Raw genomic sequence first — 18090 nt, 5'->3', positions numbered from 1 at the left:
GACATGGAATATTCCAATCCTAGACGCATCATGTAGACTTATATACGTTTTAATATAATTATTAACAATGTTTAATGTCCAAACAAGAAGTAGGACATACTCTCGATGTGAGCCATTTTCAGACTTTTCTATGTTACATGTTAACAGGAATATTGAATATTAGCAGCTCATGTAAAACTGAGCAGCTCATGTAAAACTCCTAATTAAAATAATGTCTTGTCTTAAAAATATTGCTGTCCATGTAAATGTAGTCACTGTGCCTAAATTCTGAATCTTGGGTTTCTACCTTTCGCTCTTTGTCTTGCTCTGCTGACATATATATATATTAGCTACATGTGATAACAGAGGTCAGTAGTGTTCTGACATGACATAGTGACACGCAGCAAACAATAACACAGACTCACAGCTTTATTAGATGGCTCTTTACTGAAAAGCTCGGCTTGTTCTCTCTTCCCAACAGCCGTCACACTCTGGTTTACCCCTAAACACGACTTCCTTCAGTCTCCTCCTTCAGTCTCCTCCACTCCGCACATACGTCCATGTTGCTTGCTCCCACACTTCGCTTTTCACATATCGTTGCAGTAAAAAAAACTGTGGATATGCAGCATCCTTCTTGTCACCTTACCATTGTGCACAACTTGAAAGTGACAGCTTACAAGTTGTACAACATTCTTGCAACATTCCCCGCTGGAAAGGTGCCCCCAACCCCCTTCCCCCTGTGTTTCACTGCTTTGCCTTTTGTTTCAGTAATTACTCTTTCAATCAACAGCATCATTTATAAGAATTTCTCCTTAATAACACTGAGTCATGTTTTCCGACGTTTCTACTCATTCCCTTCCAACACAAGCTGCCTCACACACAGGACTCCTCCACATGAAGCCACATATCACACCCATGCCCAATGAATCATTTCCATGTGTATGCTTTGCTTCATTTTAGCCAGTCCCATCATTACCATCTGCTGCAAAGCCCGCCCTCCCCAACATGACAGACTCGCAGAGAGCTGACGGAGACGGCAAAGGCAAAGGTAAAAGACTGTGAAAGTAGTGGAAAGGACAATTTGATTTGTGAACTGTGTCTTTAAATGTCAGTAGACCATCGCTGTGGGAGACATTTTTTCTGTTTGTCCTGTCTATGGTATGTGACCTTTGATTAATTGTATTAGCATCTGCCATTTGTTCAAGCTCCAGTGTTAGGTGTAGATATAAGGGGGGAAATATATCTCTCTGGCCCTATGGCAAAGCCAGTTATGTAACATAACTAAACTGGATATGCTGATGTATTTATGTTTGGCAGATATGATCTCCACATTCCTGAGAAAAAGCCAGATTTTCATATATACCATGATAAACCAAGATCTTTGGCTTCTGTATATGTTGGCACATCTATGTGCTTTTGCATGTAAACCCCTTAAATCTGCGGATCCGCCCTAAAAGATGCAACTATCTTGGTTTCCTCAGCTAAAGAGTACTGCAAGGTCACATATGCCTTCGAGGCCACGAACGAGGATGAGCTGAGCCTGAAAGAGGGAGATGTCATCCACGTCCTGAGCAAGGTAAAGCTCTCCGGCCCTTCACTGCATTCAAACTGAAATGAAATGAGAAATCAGAACAGCTGGACTGATACAAAAGTTCAGCGAGGAGAATGACCTTCCTTAGGGGTCACCAGCAAACACGTGAACCATACAAGATGAAGGAATCACTGAGGTTCACTCTGATATCTTCTTATGTCGGTTACGTGCTTGTTCGCCACTGCAGATTGTAATTACAATTTGGCTTGAAGAAACAGTTGGCATTGGCCTGTCCATGCACTGCCTGTTGATAAGACTTCGCTTTATAGATGTGATCAGACAAACTGGGATTTTGACTGAAGATGATTTTTCCAGGTCGAGATCAGCATGCTTCATTTTCAGAACTACAGCAGGAGGTATTGCCTTTTGAAATATATATGAGTCTCACGATCGGCTGAGAAAAAAAAACATATTTACGAAAGATGATAAATATATATATTACTAGTGGAAAACAGCAGAGTAAATGTGTTTTTGGTGTCCAACTGCTTTCATTTTGAGCTTGAAAAATCTAATTTATAAAAACACTTCATAAAACCCCTACAGGACCTCCCCCACCCTCTCCTGACAGAGGAAAAATAAATGTTTTACTTGCTTCTGTGTCTTCTTAGATTCTAGTTAACTGTGTCTACGTTTAAACTGATACAGACTGTTCAATCAAGTAGGTTTATTGTACTGAAGATGGTTTCAAAAAATATATTCACTCTGTAAATGGGAAGATGCTGGAGTAATGACTATTCCTAAACCAACGGTATAAATCACGACACGTTTCAGGTAGTTTGAAAATCAATACAAAAGACGAGGTCATGAATATTTGGGCCGACTGTGAAAGAAACCTTTTTTTCTTTTTACCTCTTTACTCTTTTTCTTATTTTGTAATTTAAATTGTGTTATATGATACATTAGTGCCTGGTGTCTTGCTTAGAGCTTTCTCTTAGTCCCTGCTCTAGTGTCTCATATGTCATTAAGAAGTGAACCATTACAAGTGTACACGCTGAAACACAGATTCTGAGCATCACGACTGGTCTCACCTCAGCACCCTCTGACATGTGGCTGATGTGTGATGACTCAGGGTTTCCCCCAAAAATGTATAACCACATTTTTTCGGAAGCCTACCGCCATCTGGTGGAGACTGTACAATATGCCTCTAGAATCACCTGAAGTGCTTGTTAGGAACAGGTTTGTACTGTACTGCACAGAGCTGTTCTCGATGCTAAATTTAAATCATTCATAATGATTTCCTGCTTCTGCTCTGCAGCCAATCGGCTTTTAAATTATAAGGTGCTTTATTTTTTTCACCTTCTGAAGCTGCTTTAGAGATTTCCAACTTTGTTCAATCACAAAGAAATTAAGCTGATCTAAGTGTCATCCTTACGATATGAAGAAACTCCCAGACTATTTCCAAAGTTCCAGTGCAAAATTCTAGTCCGATTACTTTCCTCTGATGCACTGTGCATGTTTATTAAGATTTACACAGGACAATATGTCAAAAATACAAATACCTATTGGCAACTATTTAATAAAAAATTGTAAAAAATGTATTTCTTAATTCAAATCTAACTAAATACAATCACAAGCTTATTACTAAAGCGGTGTCACTCTTTTTCTGTTGGTCCTCTAACAGGACACAGGGGAGCCTGGCTGGTGGCGAGGGGAGATCGGTGGTAGAGACGGCGTCTTTCCTGACAACTTTGTGGTCAAGGTTTCTGAAACAGAGAAAGAGGTGAGATCAGAATCAGGGTAGGAATTTTGGCAGCTATTTTGGGAACTGATGCATTTGTTAACACGTATGTCATTTTCCAATGCTGGATGGGGTCTCAATCAAAACAATAACAAACCCTGGATCTGGTGACATCTTGAAATAATATGGTATCATGGGAATAAGTGTATCAGGAGCATTTTACTAGTGGAATTATTCAGAGCTCGCCCTCTCAGCAAAACGATCTGTAAAAAGAAAATCCTGAAAAACTTCCAGCATTTCTCTGGTGATGTTCAGGAGTCACAGGATGTCAGTTAGGGGCTGCAAACTGAGCCTTAAATTAACTGTATTGAACTTGTTTTACTAGTAAATTTTGAGTGGTAAACCTCTAACCAGAAATTTGTGGCTTTGATTCCAGTTTTCCCCATCTGCATTCCAAATGCATTTACATAATGAACTGGTTTTGAATTTTAGTCAAATGCAGTTTAATGTCGAAGTATTGAATATTTATTTTATGTAGTAGATTCTATCTCCGATAGGATGCATAAATCTTCGACACTCTTTATTTTTCATTCTCTTAAATGCAGAGGCACCATGTGTTGAGGTTGCTTTTCCAGCAGTTTAATCAGAGTGAGACAAGAGAAGGATCAAAACACTTTATTTCAACACTGACATCTGGCATATTCAACCTTACATCATCTAATCAATAATATGGAGCTGTAAGCGCGGCTTAACTTTTCCTCGTAACAAATTCAGACATCTCTCTTGATATCCTGGTAAGGCTTTTCCATGTGGGTAATAAGGCCTCTTGATAATAAGCCAGATGCCTTTTAGGGTAAAGAGCTTATTGCTGGGGCATCTTTAATAATCATTGAAGCAGCTTTTGAAGAGGACCTTCAGGTCGTGCTGACAGTGTTCGAGCTGACTGTGGAAGTGTTTGTCTGTTCCTCAATGTTCTTCTTGTTCACGTGAGGAACAATAAAGCACGATGAGGTGTCACCAAAGAAAATAATAGGATGTATTTCTCTGATTATGCACTATTATATTCTATGGGTCCCTGTGTTCATGTTTCAGTCTCCCGCATCCAGAGGGTCATTGAAATCATCCCCTAAGCAGGAGCCAGAAGAGGTAAGGGAGCCGCGCCCCTGTTCAAATAAGACCAGTAGGATGATTGTTGTTCTGCTGCTGTTGAGCAAAAACTTGATCACACACTTTCACTGAATTTGTTTGTCAAGCAATTAATAATCAAGAGCTGCTATGTGTAGCTCTGTTGATGAATGCACGTTATTGAGTCAGAACAAATTAAAACCGTCGGTAGTTAATTTCCTCCATCAGTCACACAATTGTTTATTTCTAATTAGGCTGTGCTCTTCATGATCAAAGGTCAACAATGACAATGGCCATATGATGACTGATTGAAATGCACTGGATCTACTAACTCTAACACCGATTTGTACCTAGCTCTACCAGTTCTTAGTATAGAAGGTAAGTCGAGGATCATAGTAGCACAGAGATCTATCGCCCTGATTCTTTAAATCACTGAGCAGCTACTGGGATTTGCAGTAGACGCTCCGGCAACTTGTGGTTGTCACGAGGTTCAGTGCTTTACTGAAATTAGTATTCCACAGACTTAGCGCTGCAATCTTAACAGAACATCAGACTCAGCATGGACCGATATATCCCATGCCATATAGTTGAACCGTACATTTCATTTTATCACCATGCCACAATGAAAGTCGACTGCAGACAGTGTAGTCTTAGTTGTTTTTGACGTCTTTTCAACAACCCGACCTCTGTTATATATCAAACATGTAGCCGTCCATCCAAACAGACTCAGGTGACAACACATGAAGCAGTTTATTACTCACGGTACAACGACAGGAGAACTTGCATCCTGGGAATGTGACTGTTTGTCAAGCCGTACCCACTGGGCTTATATAATATGATTGGATTGTAAATGACTCGCTTATTTAATGGCTGTCAGCAGTCAACCCATCAACGATGATTATTCACCCTGTAGGCTCTACGACTCTATTTGCTGTGCAGTGATTACAATGATAGTGCTCAGGATGCTCCTCACAACGAATGCACCTGTTGATTAAAATGAAATTCAGTATTTAACTGAATATAGTCAGCTATTTCATTTGAAATCTGTTTTCTATTTTACAAAGTTACAAGATCGTGTGGGTTTTGCAAGACCTCCTCTGTCCCACTTTCCACTCATACTACTGTTGTGTGACATGTGGGTTTTAATATGCAGAGAGGTGCACTGCTGGCTGCCAGGGATTCAGCCCTCGCTCTTAGAACAGTTAACCCGTGTTATACATTGAAATATTAGTAATTAGGTTTAAAAACTTTAAAAAAAGTACTTAAAGTGTAGTATATAATGCAACAGATCTAAAACTAGCTTTCTGAAAAATAAAACAGAAACTATGTAACAGACTTATGTTGCATTCAGAACCAAGTTACTGCGTTAGCTATCACTGCGTTACTAGCATTAGTATCGAGACATTGCATATTCTGCACTTCTCCTTCTAATACTTTATAAATAGTATTAATTTGTACCTTAGTTAATAACTGTGACAGGATATTCCATTGTAGCAGGTAGTGATTGTAATGCAACACACTAAACTTAGCTTTTAACCAAATAAATGTTGGTTATGATTATGTAACATTAATAATCAGGTTTCTTACCTAACAAGAGAGGCGATATGATAAATGTCAACGTGTTTGTCTCGTTAAAATGGTTTGTAATTAAGATAGTAAACATTTTTTAATGGCTTTAAAATTTAGTTATACTGGCTTTGTTTTGGTTTTTATGTTTCGCAAATGAGGCTGGCTTGTATTCATCCTTCTTTGGTTCCACAAAGGATATTTAATTTCTGTCTTTTTACAGAAGACATTTTGGCACATCCCTTCATTAATGTGTTCAGTGAATAGATTTTTAGCCCAGATGTTCCTAATCCACACAAAGTAGCTGATGAATTTCAAATAGGTTTCAAACCAGAAAGTCCCTCTGGGTTTATCATACTATCTAGTATGTTGTGGTCTACCTTGTTGACCTAAAAGTCTGCGTTTACATCAATAATGTAATGTTTTAGCGCCCTGTCAGGAATAATCCAACATAGATACAATACATACAACACACCTGAAAGCTCAATATCACATGACCATCCATATACACTGGGCATTTATGATCTGTCACTGCAGTGTTCCCAAAAGTCTAAATTTGTTGAGGCTCTACAACTTTAATCGCAATAATGCAAAATTTACCACTGTCTGTGTCAAATAGCTGTTACACGATGGTCTTTAAAAAGAACAGGCCCAGTGCTGTGGTGTGGTTGAAACCCTGACTGCTAAGGGCCAAAGATGTGTTCAGCTATTAAAAAACAGCCGTTCTAATTATTTAACTAGACCTAGAAAACACGACCGAGACATGATTCTGTCATGAGGTATACTGAAATACAAAGGTGTTATTCTGCGAAGCAAAAGCAGCTGACCGAACTTTTTCAGAGCCTGATCTCAACTCACTATGTCTCGGTTGCCTTTCGAACTGACCGTTGAAATCACTGTAGGAATAAAATAAAGATTAAAATAATTAATAAGTTGTGATTGCTGAATTGGCATGATTGCTGAATTGGCATTAATTGAACACAGACATGAAAGAATGGCTAAAGTCAATAGAATAAGGTCGTAACTAATTTGTTTTACAGTTTGCAGTATCAAGTACACAAAGTATTTATGGTGAATTAATGGATGTTAAATTATAAAAATTCTGGTTCTTAGTGGAAAGAACCCCAAAACATAAAATGTGATAAAAAAAAAAATTCCCCAAAAAATAATAATTTTACCAGGCTCAAAGTTAGACAGTGGAATCACATCATGATCAGATTTGTATAATGATATCTGATTCCTGTATAAAAATATACAATTTGTTTTTCACATGCCAAAAAATGTCAGGAGTATCAGGCATTGATCTCGGATATTATAATATTACATTTTTTTGGACCAAACCTAATTGGTCATCCATTCCTCCCTCCAGGTAAGGGTCTCTGTACTTGTGCTAGTAATTGTTACTGCATATTTATGAGTCATCCTCAACTTCAAATCCACACTGACCTACTTTCTTGTCTTTCTCTCTTCCGCTCAGAAACCAAAGAAGCCCCCTCCCCCATCAAAAAGCATCGGTAAGGAATATCTAACAACCTCCACCTCATTAAATATTATCAACTCAGTGGTGAGCGTGAGGGAAGGTTGCTCTTTGAGTGGAGCATGCTTGCTCTGCAACAAATATTCAGTTTATATTCAGTATGATATGCAGAGGTGCATTGGGCCTCTGATTCTAGTAGATTTTCACTTTTAGATTTAAGTTTAAGCACAGATATTGCACGGTCTTTTTCTTACGTAAAAGTAATTCCATCAGGGCTGATATCACCATTTTCGCTTATGATGGGTAAATACCACATGCTGTGTGATCGGTTATCAAATAACACGACAGAGACTACCTGTTGAAAAGAGCAAGACCTGGGAGAAACAGGTCCAGAGTCCCCTGTTCACACAACCAGAGTTCGTCTGTTTGAGATTCATTAACACACACTGGAAATGTTCCTTTGAGAGTTGTGGTGCCTTGTTGGAGCGTGCAGGACAAATGATGGAAATGTCAAGGACTGCACGTCAGCTCAAATTTACCTTACACTAACTTTTACTACTTTTACTGTGGAGTAGGGTAAATGTTGTTTAATGTCTGGTTCAAATGATTCTGACATTTGCGTTTCGATAGCCTTCAAACAAAGATGGACGATGTTAAGCCAAATAATGAATCTGATCTTCTTCATATTAGTGCATGGGACACGGACCAAACAAAAAATCAATTCATATACATTCTTCTCAGTCTAGTGCTCATGTTTCTTGTACGTTTGGCTTTAATTATTTATTCGAAATAAAAACAGGGTGAAATATCAAGATTAAGAGCTGAGACCCATATCATATCTGTCATATATAACATATGTTGGCCTAATTTCTGGATAGTGTTAGGATGTTGAGACATCCTTATATACCGTCTATGGTTCATACATAAACCTCCTCTGGGTCATGTCTAGCAAGGTTCAGGGGTGCAGTGCATGAGTAAAAGCAGCTTAGTACTGAAATAAGGATAGTGGAATTTAGCAAGAGCAACTTGGAGAGACATAACTCCCAAAGGTTTGAAATAGCAACCAATTCTCCGATCAGTGTCGATGTAAAAGAGTACAGAGAGCAAAGAAGTCTGAGACCTCCTGTCTAAACTGTACAAAGGAAATAGTGTTTCTTGTTTGCGTCACGTCAGAAATCAGATTACTGCTGAAAATGGTCAATAATCACATTACTTTGTGTGCATTTCAGTACATTAAGTTCAAATTCGGCTTTAGCAGCAGAATTCCTTTCTCTATTCTATTTAAGCACATGGGGACTCAAAACTTAAATGCCGAGTCGTGATTGAACCTGATACTTTGGGGAACCACCCCAAAAAAATCCCTGTCATAATTTTATACATAATCCTAAAGCATTTCTCATCTTATCAAACTCTGGGCATCATTGCCCTCATTTCTTCATGGTGGTTCTGTGTTAGGTTAAACGCTGCAGTGCTTGACATCTACAGTTTGCAGCACGCACACTTGCTCTCTGCACAGGAAGTAAAATAATTTGCATTCTTATCCTTCTCCCGCTGCAATGTGTTGCAGTCTGTCTCTGAGACCGTGAATGTGCACGACTTCCTCTATGTGTTGAGATTCTTCAACATGTGTCACAAGCCAAACCACAAAGGAATGCATGTGGGTGCACTTTGACGGCACAGGGTTTTGCGCCAGTTTAAGATAATAAAAAAAAAAAGTGTGTGTTCCTTCTTATTGTCTGTTGAGTCTTCAACCATTCGGTTCAGACAGATGAAGTGACTTTCTGTGGACCATGTTTCGTTTCTCAGCTCTCAAACCCGAGGTTCCCAGTGCCGACAAGAAACCTCATGCCATCAGGACAGAGGACAGAGGTATAATCCTTTCATTCCAGTCTCATCTCATCCTCTTATTTCAGTTTTGCTCTCTTTCGCACGTTACGCACATTTCCTTGCAGATTTGAAATACTCCGTTGGTTCTTGCACTCCACGGTTATCCTGGGCAAAATTTGTTCCAATCTTGTCAGTCTTTAGTCTTCTTTCTACTCGTTCTGCTCCTGCTTTCACCACATTTAACCATACATTGGCTCTCTAAGGTTCACTAAGCTGTGGACATTTCCTGAGGTGGCAGCCACTGCTCCATTTTCAGATCCTCTCACTGTGAGGAGAAGAGCCCACAGTCATATTAACACAGTATGCATTTGCACCCTCCATGGTCATTGTGCCATGTGCAACTCCGGTACTGCTTTATTGAGAATAGCATTACTATGGATTCAGAGCTGTTCGCACCAATGTGGTTTTAAAATGCGGTAAACAAAAATCATTTAATAAAACCGTCACTCAGAAAGGAGAGCTAAAAATATTGGTATATATTTATATATTGCATATTTTTGTAATTTCAGATATACTTACATTTTGTGGCCATTTAACTATTATTGTATGGGTTCTTTTCTTGTGGGACATAGTAATATGTTTTGTTCTTATAAAGCCTTAAATTCTTTAATCGATATTTTACAATTATGTATTAAAACAAGATGTGTACTGGTTTGGGGTCTATTTGTTCTAAGATTGCACTCCTAGCTGAGGTCGGACAGTTTTTCTTATTTAATACCATCACATGTTGTCATCTTGCACTCTCAAGTCATTGTTGGTTAGAAAAAGACAGATGTGCTGTCAATGCATTTTTCCATTTCACAAAGAATGTTGTTTTTTGGTGTTTTGTACTTCTATCTTTCGGAGGACCAGTTGGAGTTTTTAATCTTCAGGTAAAAATAGGTTTCGGTTAGTGTCAGTGTTGGTTGTTAGGTAATTAGTTGTAATGGATGAGGTTAAAGTTAGGCCGAGGGAATACTTGTAAATGAGTACAATGTGTGCGTGTGAGGGTTTCACAAGAACTTGAACTAAACTGCTCTGGTGTCACATCTTTACCCTTAGTTATGGTTGATTTTGCTGAACTGCTCTGTCAAAGTTTATACATTTAGTATCCCTATATTAACACTGTAAATGACTTGTCAATAAGGACAAAGGCAACAGTAAACAATTACACTGAGGCTCCTTAGTTGTTTAGTCATATTACTGACTCAATGTATGTCATTGTGTGTTACATTATCTGAATAGCAAATGTAATTGGAATTTGATTAAATCTCCAGACATGTTCTTGATTTCCCTGGGAGCACCCCTCATCGCAGCAGAACAACATCTTCCCCTCCTCGCAATCTGATAATATGTGGCTCAGCCCAGAAGCTATTAAAGCACAATGCCATTCAAGCATGTAATTCTTGATTATTTTTCTTATGTCCTTTTTTACTTGCAGCTCATGCAATGTCAGTGACAGTAACTCATCTCCGAAGGTTTTATCCCCACGTATGAAACAAGTGCATCCTTAGCCTCCCTTCCACATATAACATGCATGCAGCATTTAGAGCAGAAACATCACATCAGTGTCTGATTTGACACAGTTAATTTAGAAAAACAACTTCCTGCAGTGAATGTATATAAATGGAATAAAAAGCAGTGAATGAGTTCATCAAGGTTGATAAAAGCCCAATCCCATTTCACTCCTTCTCCCTATACCTATGGCCCAGGGGTTGGCAACCTTTACTATCAAAAGGTCAATTTTGCCCCCTCTTCCACCAAATAAATGTATTCTGGAGCTTCAAAACATATTCAATAACACAGCTTATAAAGCTTTATATATAGTTATACTCAGTGTTATGCCGGCCCACATGAAAAATTAACCTCAAAGTTCAGTTGATGCAGATGAAAATGCACTATTACACTTTCTTTGGTTCTATTTTTTATTGGGATGATTTAGGTGACAAACTTACGATCATGGGTTGAGTTATGAATCAATGGTGTTGGATCATGTCTGCGTGTCGCTCCGCTTGTTTTAACACGGGGTCCTGACTGAGCGTCACTTCTTGTGTTGTACTGAGCACAAAATGTAGACAAGTCTTTTTCACGCTGTTCAAATGCAGCCTCATAAACACTGGAGCGAATCAAACAGACACTAAGTTACTTCATGTACTGATCAGCTCCTGATAACTTGTGATGAGTGTTTAGCTTCATGTGAGAGAGCTCTGATCGCACTGCGTGTGTCTCTCTGCGTGAGTGAGTGTGCGGCTCTCATTTTCTGTATTTTCCATTTGATTATTTTTTCTTCTTGTCAGTCAGTTTTTGTTGTGTGAAGTGAAAATATATCTTTTTTAAAAGCCGGTTGTTGTCACTGAATGAGCCAATCACATGCTCAGGTCATTGATGATATGACTCAAACAGTGAAATAGTTCTATTTATATTTTGTATAGAAAAGTTTGTTAGTTTTCAAAAGATAAGAAAAGATAAAAAGCTAGTGTCTTTGGAGCTTGCAGGAAGTTAGTGAGCGAGGCAAAGACAAGACTGCCTCAAGCAGTTGTCAGGCAGTGCATATCTGGGTGTTTTGGGGATTTAGCTTTAATGAGATGGCTGATGGGAGGGGTGGTATGCATCAGTTACATATTGTAATGTGTAATCTGCTCTTGCTAGCTTTTCCAGTGTTACCAACCTGAGCTTTAACTGTGCACTTGCATCAGTGTTAATTTTGGCAGCTATTTTTGATATAGTCTTAGTCTTTAAACGAAAATGCATATTAGTTTTAGTCACATTTAGTCATATTTATCCTTCTTAGTTTTATTCTAGTTTTCGTCCATGAAAACTAATTACATTTTGGTCTGGTTTTAGTCACATTTAATAACCACATTAAACTCCTTTTTTTCCCTCCTCAGGCCCAGGGCCCCCCTGTGTTGTGTATACAACTGCATAATAGTCTAGCTTGCAGTACTTAGGTTGTACATTAGATACCCCCACTAGCATCAGGTCTATAGCGGGGGCCATCAAAAGAGCCCTTTTGCCCACTCTTCCCCCAAATAAAATTTGTCTGGAGCCGCAAAACATATTTGATAACAAAGCTAATAAAGTTTTTTATAAAATTATACTATACTAAACCATAGTTTGTTGCATTCATGAAATTATATAACGACAATAAAGGAAACTGACATTTTATTGCTATTTTTACCTGTTACAACAAAGAAAAACACCAAACGCTTATGAAGAGGAGAAGAAAAAACACAGGCAAGTGTCAGCCTACTTTGAAATAAATTAAACACAGAACTGTGTAGGGCTATTTGAGTCCTCCCAATATTTATGGAAAATGTATGAAATAAGAAGTACCCTATTTTGAAATAAATAAAATGTATAGCTGCAGCCTAATAGCTTAAAAATATATATTTTAGTTGGCAAAATGTGAAAACAAAAAGCGAGAGCAGGTCAGACTGGAGGCGGGCACAGAAACTGAAGCTCGCTAGAAACCAACTGCAGCTTCTGCTCTGATCAAGAAGCTGAGGCGCTGATCTCTGAGGAGCTGAGACCAAAGAAACTCTGTGTTTTCACTGTTTCCATAGTTAAGAAGCAGTCAGTCACTGAGCGGCTGCTTCACGTGAATGAGCTCTGATCTCACTGTGTCTCTCTGAGCGTGTGAGCAGGGGCGGGGGGGGGGAGCCCCGGGACTGGAGCGCTATCTGGGAGCACACACACATAGACACACACACTCGCCCGCTCCTGATACGATGATGTTTAAAAAAATATGGAGGTAATCTCTTTTCTTCTCATGGAATTTAAAGTAGAAAATCGTCTCCTCACCACAGACACTGCAGGGTCTTTCTCTACATCACTGGTTTAACCCTTGCTTACCTTGAAAGTTCAGATACATGTGCAGCTACATGTGCCCACTCACATCTTCGATTATGTGATTAGTCTTATTTCGGTCAGGCTCCTCCCCTCTGGACACCTCTGTGTCTAACTGTGTCATGCACTGCCTCTGGAAATCCTGTTTTTTACGCCAGTTTCTGCCTCCTCTCTTCCTCCTCTGTCTTCCAGGGTGTTGTCAGGGATGTTAGATCTTTTCTTAGAGTCCCATAGGATCTAATGGGACTAACTAAAGTTCAATGAAAAGGCAACCGCATATAAACGGGGATAACATGAAGACTTCACATTACAGCTATGTTCTGGAAAAATAGCTTATTATGGCATTTGGTGACTATAATGTTTTTAAATGATTATACATATTTTTTTTTTTGATCTTAATAGATTTATTTTCCCACAGATATGCCTTTTTTCCATTCTATTTTTGTTTATTAACTTAACCCTAACCCTATATATTTAGATCCATCCAAATATTTTTTAATAAAGCAGATGGACAAATAAATAAATACATGTTAACTATATGAAAGTGAATCATATTTTAAAATTAGTTATTTAAACAACCTGCTGTCTTTTCTAAATTATTTTACCCACAAGAAAATCAGTAAGTAACGTATAGAGTGATGCATACAAGAGCAACAATCAACTGCCTTCTGTGGCAGCACAGAGAGACCACACCACCACCTCGCCGGTGCAGTCTAAACACAGTTTTTCTCTCCACTTTGCCCTTTTATCAAACTGAAGCTGCTTATTTTGGAAAATGGAACGTTCAGTCGCCCATTCAATCCAAGGTCTGAGGAGTGAAGTGTGACCGTTTTTCTTGTTGATTTGGTCAGTGGGCGTTTCCAGTGATTGGCGGGACGAAGGTGAAGAAAATACATCTGTGTGATTTCAGGGTTTCAGTCTCCATTCTCTTAAGTGTTTTGAAGCCAAACATGTTATCTATTTCAAGAACTACTTAAAGTTGGAGAGCTATTACTATTGATAAGCTGTAGAAGATGTGAAGAAAATGTGGCATTTCGTGAAATGATTTGAGGAAAGTGACCGTCCCCTCCAGCACAGATCAGATTTTTGTGTCTAGTGCAATTTTTTGGTCTCAGTGCCACAGAAGCATAAATCATACGTTATGTAATCAATCCCCAAACGTACAGTATGTATTTCAAGATTTCTTTTGATTTCAAAACGTTTTATGTAAGTGAAATATTAAGGGAATTAAATGATAATCAGCATAGTTGTTAAATTCCTCCTTACTTAAGGTGCCTTGTGTCTACATTACACCAACTGCAACAAAAGCCCTCTTCTGTTTAAACATGACACGTTTGTGTCTCTCAGTTAACCATATTAGAATTCCGGTTATCTGTTGACACAAAGTCAGGCTGTGGGTGAACTGGTTGTCAAGAAGATGAGAAGTTACAGGGTTGTGTTACATTCTTACTGCTGTGGTGCAATTTTCATCATTTTTAGATCTCTGAGAAGTAAATTATTGTTTTCTTCAACCAGAACAACTGCAGATAGAACAAAATATCATGTAAACTGGGAAAAAACTGACTTTTAGTGACTCAGAATTAAATGATTAATATCAGTTACTCTCAATAACTGTTTGTAGTAGTAAAGTTGATTCCAGGTGAAAGGCGAAATTCAACTTTGTCATTTTAAATGTTTTCATGGCAAAATGACTCCTGTTGTTAAGGAATATTATATAAAAAATGTTCAAACTAGACTCTAAAAGTTTCTCTTTCATTCTCTACTTCTTTTTTTTTAATCATTATTATTATTATTCTCCTAACCCCTTTACCACTCTCCTCTCAACTCCTGCTTTCTCTGTTATAGTGGACAAACCAACGCCAGATCACAAACCATCCAAACCCGCAGCGCCCGTGGTCCCGCCCAAGAAGCCGATTCCTCCCCCAGGGAAAGGCAGACAGGGAAGCATCCCACCAAAGAGGCCTGACAAGCCTCTCACTCCCTCGCCAAACCTTAAGTAAGTCTATTATCCCTATGTCTCTCAGTCTTCTACCTCTATGTGTTTGTTCATCAATCGGAGCACTGCTTACATCTTTATCTACAAATAACCAGTGCTTTTCAGTCCATACAGCACTAGTATAAATCCCTAGTAATCATAGAAAAAGGTGTTCTACAGAAAGGACAGGGTCTATTATACATACTACATATAATGAGTGTAGCACAGCCTTTGTAAGACATGGCTTACTTCAAGTTCAATCATTTCATTTGGTTCCTTTTACATTTTTCTTCCATTTATTTTAATTTTTTCCCTTTTCGCTGCAGGCACAATGGAGAGGTGCCTTCCATTCGACCAAGGTCAGACTTTGAGCCATTATTGCCCACCAAGCCGAAAACGCTGTCTGGAGACTGGGGGGAAAAGTCCTCAGATATGGGTATGTACGGTCAAGTCCCTGTAAAATGAGGAAGTTCGTTTTGCCAGATTTATAGCAGGAGTCTTGATCGTTTTATTTGAGGAATACAAGGGATGAAGTGAGACGTCTGTGGCGTAAAGTCAATCTGTTTTTGGACCACATCCATTCAGTGTCTAAGTTCCACAAATATTGTTCCCTGTGACAACTGGGAGGCGATTCTCGTAAGAAAGCAAAGACAGATTGTTATTAATCTATGATCAATTTACCAATGTCAAAAACATGGCGTAGTGCTGGTCCGTAAACTTTCATTTTATACAGGAAGGAGACTGTAAGATAGATCTGAAATTAGAGATGATTTTTATTTGACTCTCATTCATTTCCCTGTATTTCCCTGTTTAGTTTGACAGTGTCTCTTCTCTAGACCACTTGGCTTACCTGCCTGTTATTGATTCATATTAATTTCTGTCGCATAGTATAGAATTAAATTAAGATTTTTTTTTAGCAATTTGACAATTGCAAAAGCAGGTTCTAATGTTTTAAAGTCGGTGTGTATGAGATTACTTAAACTTAAACACATTTTATACCTATGTTAGAATTTAAAAAATATCTTCTAGCAATATATGCTCTGATATACTTGGTTGAACATGTCAAAAGTATATCAAACCCAAAGACCTCTTGAACGGATTAATGACCTACAGGTTTTAGGCTAAGATACTTGTGACATCAAGGCAAATATCACTCATTAACTTCGCTTAACCGATCGAGAGGTCCTTCACATCAGTCCGTCAAAGATGATCTTGTATTCAGCTATCAGTTATTACATAAATTCACATAGATCAATCTCTACATTAAAATCCAAATTCAGAACAAATGGAAACCAGGAGGAGGATGTGGAGCTTTAATGACGTTGCCCCAAGTATTTGCCAGAAAGATGAAATACGTGATAAAGATTGAAAAGAGCCGACCTGACGGCATTTCACTAGAGAATTGTGTGTTTGTGAAGGATTTCTTGTGTTGGTGGTAGAGCACTGATAAAACTCAGTCTTATACACTGGACTTGGAACATGAAAATCCAATCACACCAACTGCAATCACAGGCACTGCTCTCTGAGGGTGGCAGTTTAACACTGGGTAGGTGCAAAGTGCTGCTAGGTTGCAGTTTTTCACTGCGGGAGTGACTCACTCTCATAAACAAACTTTGTCTTTACTTTAAGTTAACATACATAAGCAGGGTTGGGGAACTTTTTTCCTCTAATGAACGATCTAAATTTTTATGGCAATAATAAATTATTGGACACATATCACACATATTTCTATTGTGCGTTTTGATGAGGTGTCTGATGTCAGATGGTAGTGATGATAATGAGGGTGCTCACAGCTGGTTTTTGTACAAAGGAATCCTCACCTTCATTTGTTTCACCTGCTGAGGTTATTTTTTTGTATCATTATTTTATTTTGTATTATTTGTTTGTTGGTTTGATGTGGCTTGTGTAAGCTGTCCATGCTGGGACACAAGTGAACTCTAGTGAATAGTTGTAACTTAATCAAAAGCATTTCATCCAAACATGTCTTCAGCTAAGCATGTCTTCGCAAATTATAAGCACACTGGCTTCAATCTGTCCTTTGACCACATGTCAATTAGGTTGTGTATGCTTCCTTCATTCAGGGCAGAAATGCTCCATTAAAAATATGTCTTCATTTTTTGTCTGCATATTTGTCTCATCTATAAAAATAAATGTATAATTATTATTGTTGTTGTCCTCAGAAGATCTAATGAGTTTTGATGAGCTGTCATCTACCTCAGGGAAGCTCTCTCACCCCACTGCGAGCCGACCAAAGATGCCTGGCAGGAGGCTGCCTGCCCAGTTCGGTGGAGGACATTCGGTGAAAACACCCTAGCACTTGGCATTACTCACTCACTCACTCACTCACTCACTCACTCACTCACTCACTCACTCACTCACTCACTCACACACACACACACACACACACACTGTGGCTCACAATGATAAGATAAATCTTCACACATGTAGATCTCTGCAGTCCCCATATCTTGAATCTGTAATAAATCTATCCATCCATTATATTATATATTACACTTATCCTTTGAGGGTTGTATGGGCAGCTGGCAAGTCCGTATTAAAGTTCAATCTTTTTCAAGTAAGTTATACTTTTTGGGATGTTTGGAACAAAAATATTTAATCCCACCTTTTCCTACCACTTTTTATTTGACTGTAAACACCATATTTGCACATATCCAAATGACATCTACATCTTTTATAGTATTTTTTACAAAACTGCTGCGGTAATCTTTCCTATCAAGGAATGTTTTGCGAATGCAACGCTACCCCCATCTGTTGTCTAGCTGATTGTAAGCAGGCAAGAGTCTGGTTGTGATACACCACTATTAAAAAAAACCTATCACGCATCCAAAGAATAGGAATTATGTATCCAAAGTGTATTTTAAAATGTTGTAACATTCCAGATCTAGTGCCAGTTGGCAAAATGCTTATGTTGAACTAAACTGTTGAACTAATCTTTTAGCAAAGCTTTTTTCCCTCATCCATATTTT

At 38.5% G+C, this 18090-nt stretch overlaps 1 protein-coding gene across 4 annotated transcripts in view; it reads left to right on the top strand.

Moving 5' to 3' along the window:
• cd2ap (CD2-associated protein) overlaps window positions 1-18090 on the top strand; it is a 54313-nt gene that overhangs the window by 23550 nt on the left and 12673 nt on the right. The window contains exons 7-15 of one of the 4 annotated variants that reach the window (XM_062410795.1): window positions 940-1027; window positions 1461-1555; window positions 3192-3290; window positions 4341-4394; window positions 7417-7453; window positions 9223-9285; window positions 14974-15124; window positions 15430-15539; window positions 17287-17402. In XM_062410795.1, the coding sequence (XP_062266779.1) occupies window positions 940-1027; window positions 1461-1555; window positions 3192-3290; window positions 4341-4394; window positions 7417-7453; window positions 9223-9285; window positions 14974-15124; window positions 15430-15539; window positions 17287-17402 (813 nt within the window). Of the gene's footprint in view, window positions 1-939; window positions 1028-1460; window positions 1556-3191; window positions 3291-4340; window positions 4395-7416; window positions 7454-9222; window positions 9286-14973; window positions 15125-15429; window positions 15540-17283; window positions 17403-18090 lie in introns of all 4 variants that reach the window. The other 3 variants (XM_062410794.1, XM_062410797.1, XM_062410796.1) reach the window with 3 other exon arrangements.

This window comes from Platichthys flesus, chromosome 18, assembly GCF_949316205.1.
Source record: "Platichthys flesus chromosome 18, fPlaFle2.1, whole genome shotgun sequence".
Lineage (NCBI taxonomy): Eukaryota > Metazoa > Chordata > Actinopteri > Pleuronectiformes > Pleuronectidae > Platichthys > Platichthys flesus.
This window is presented reverse-complemented; position numbering and strand designations above follow the sequence as displayed.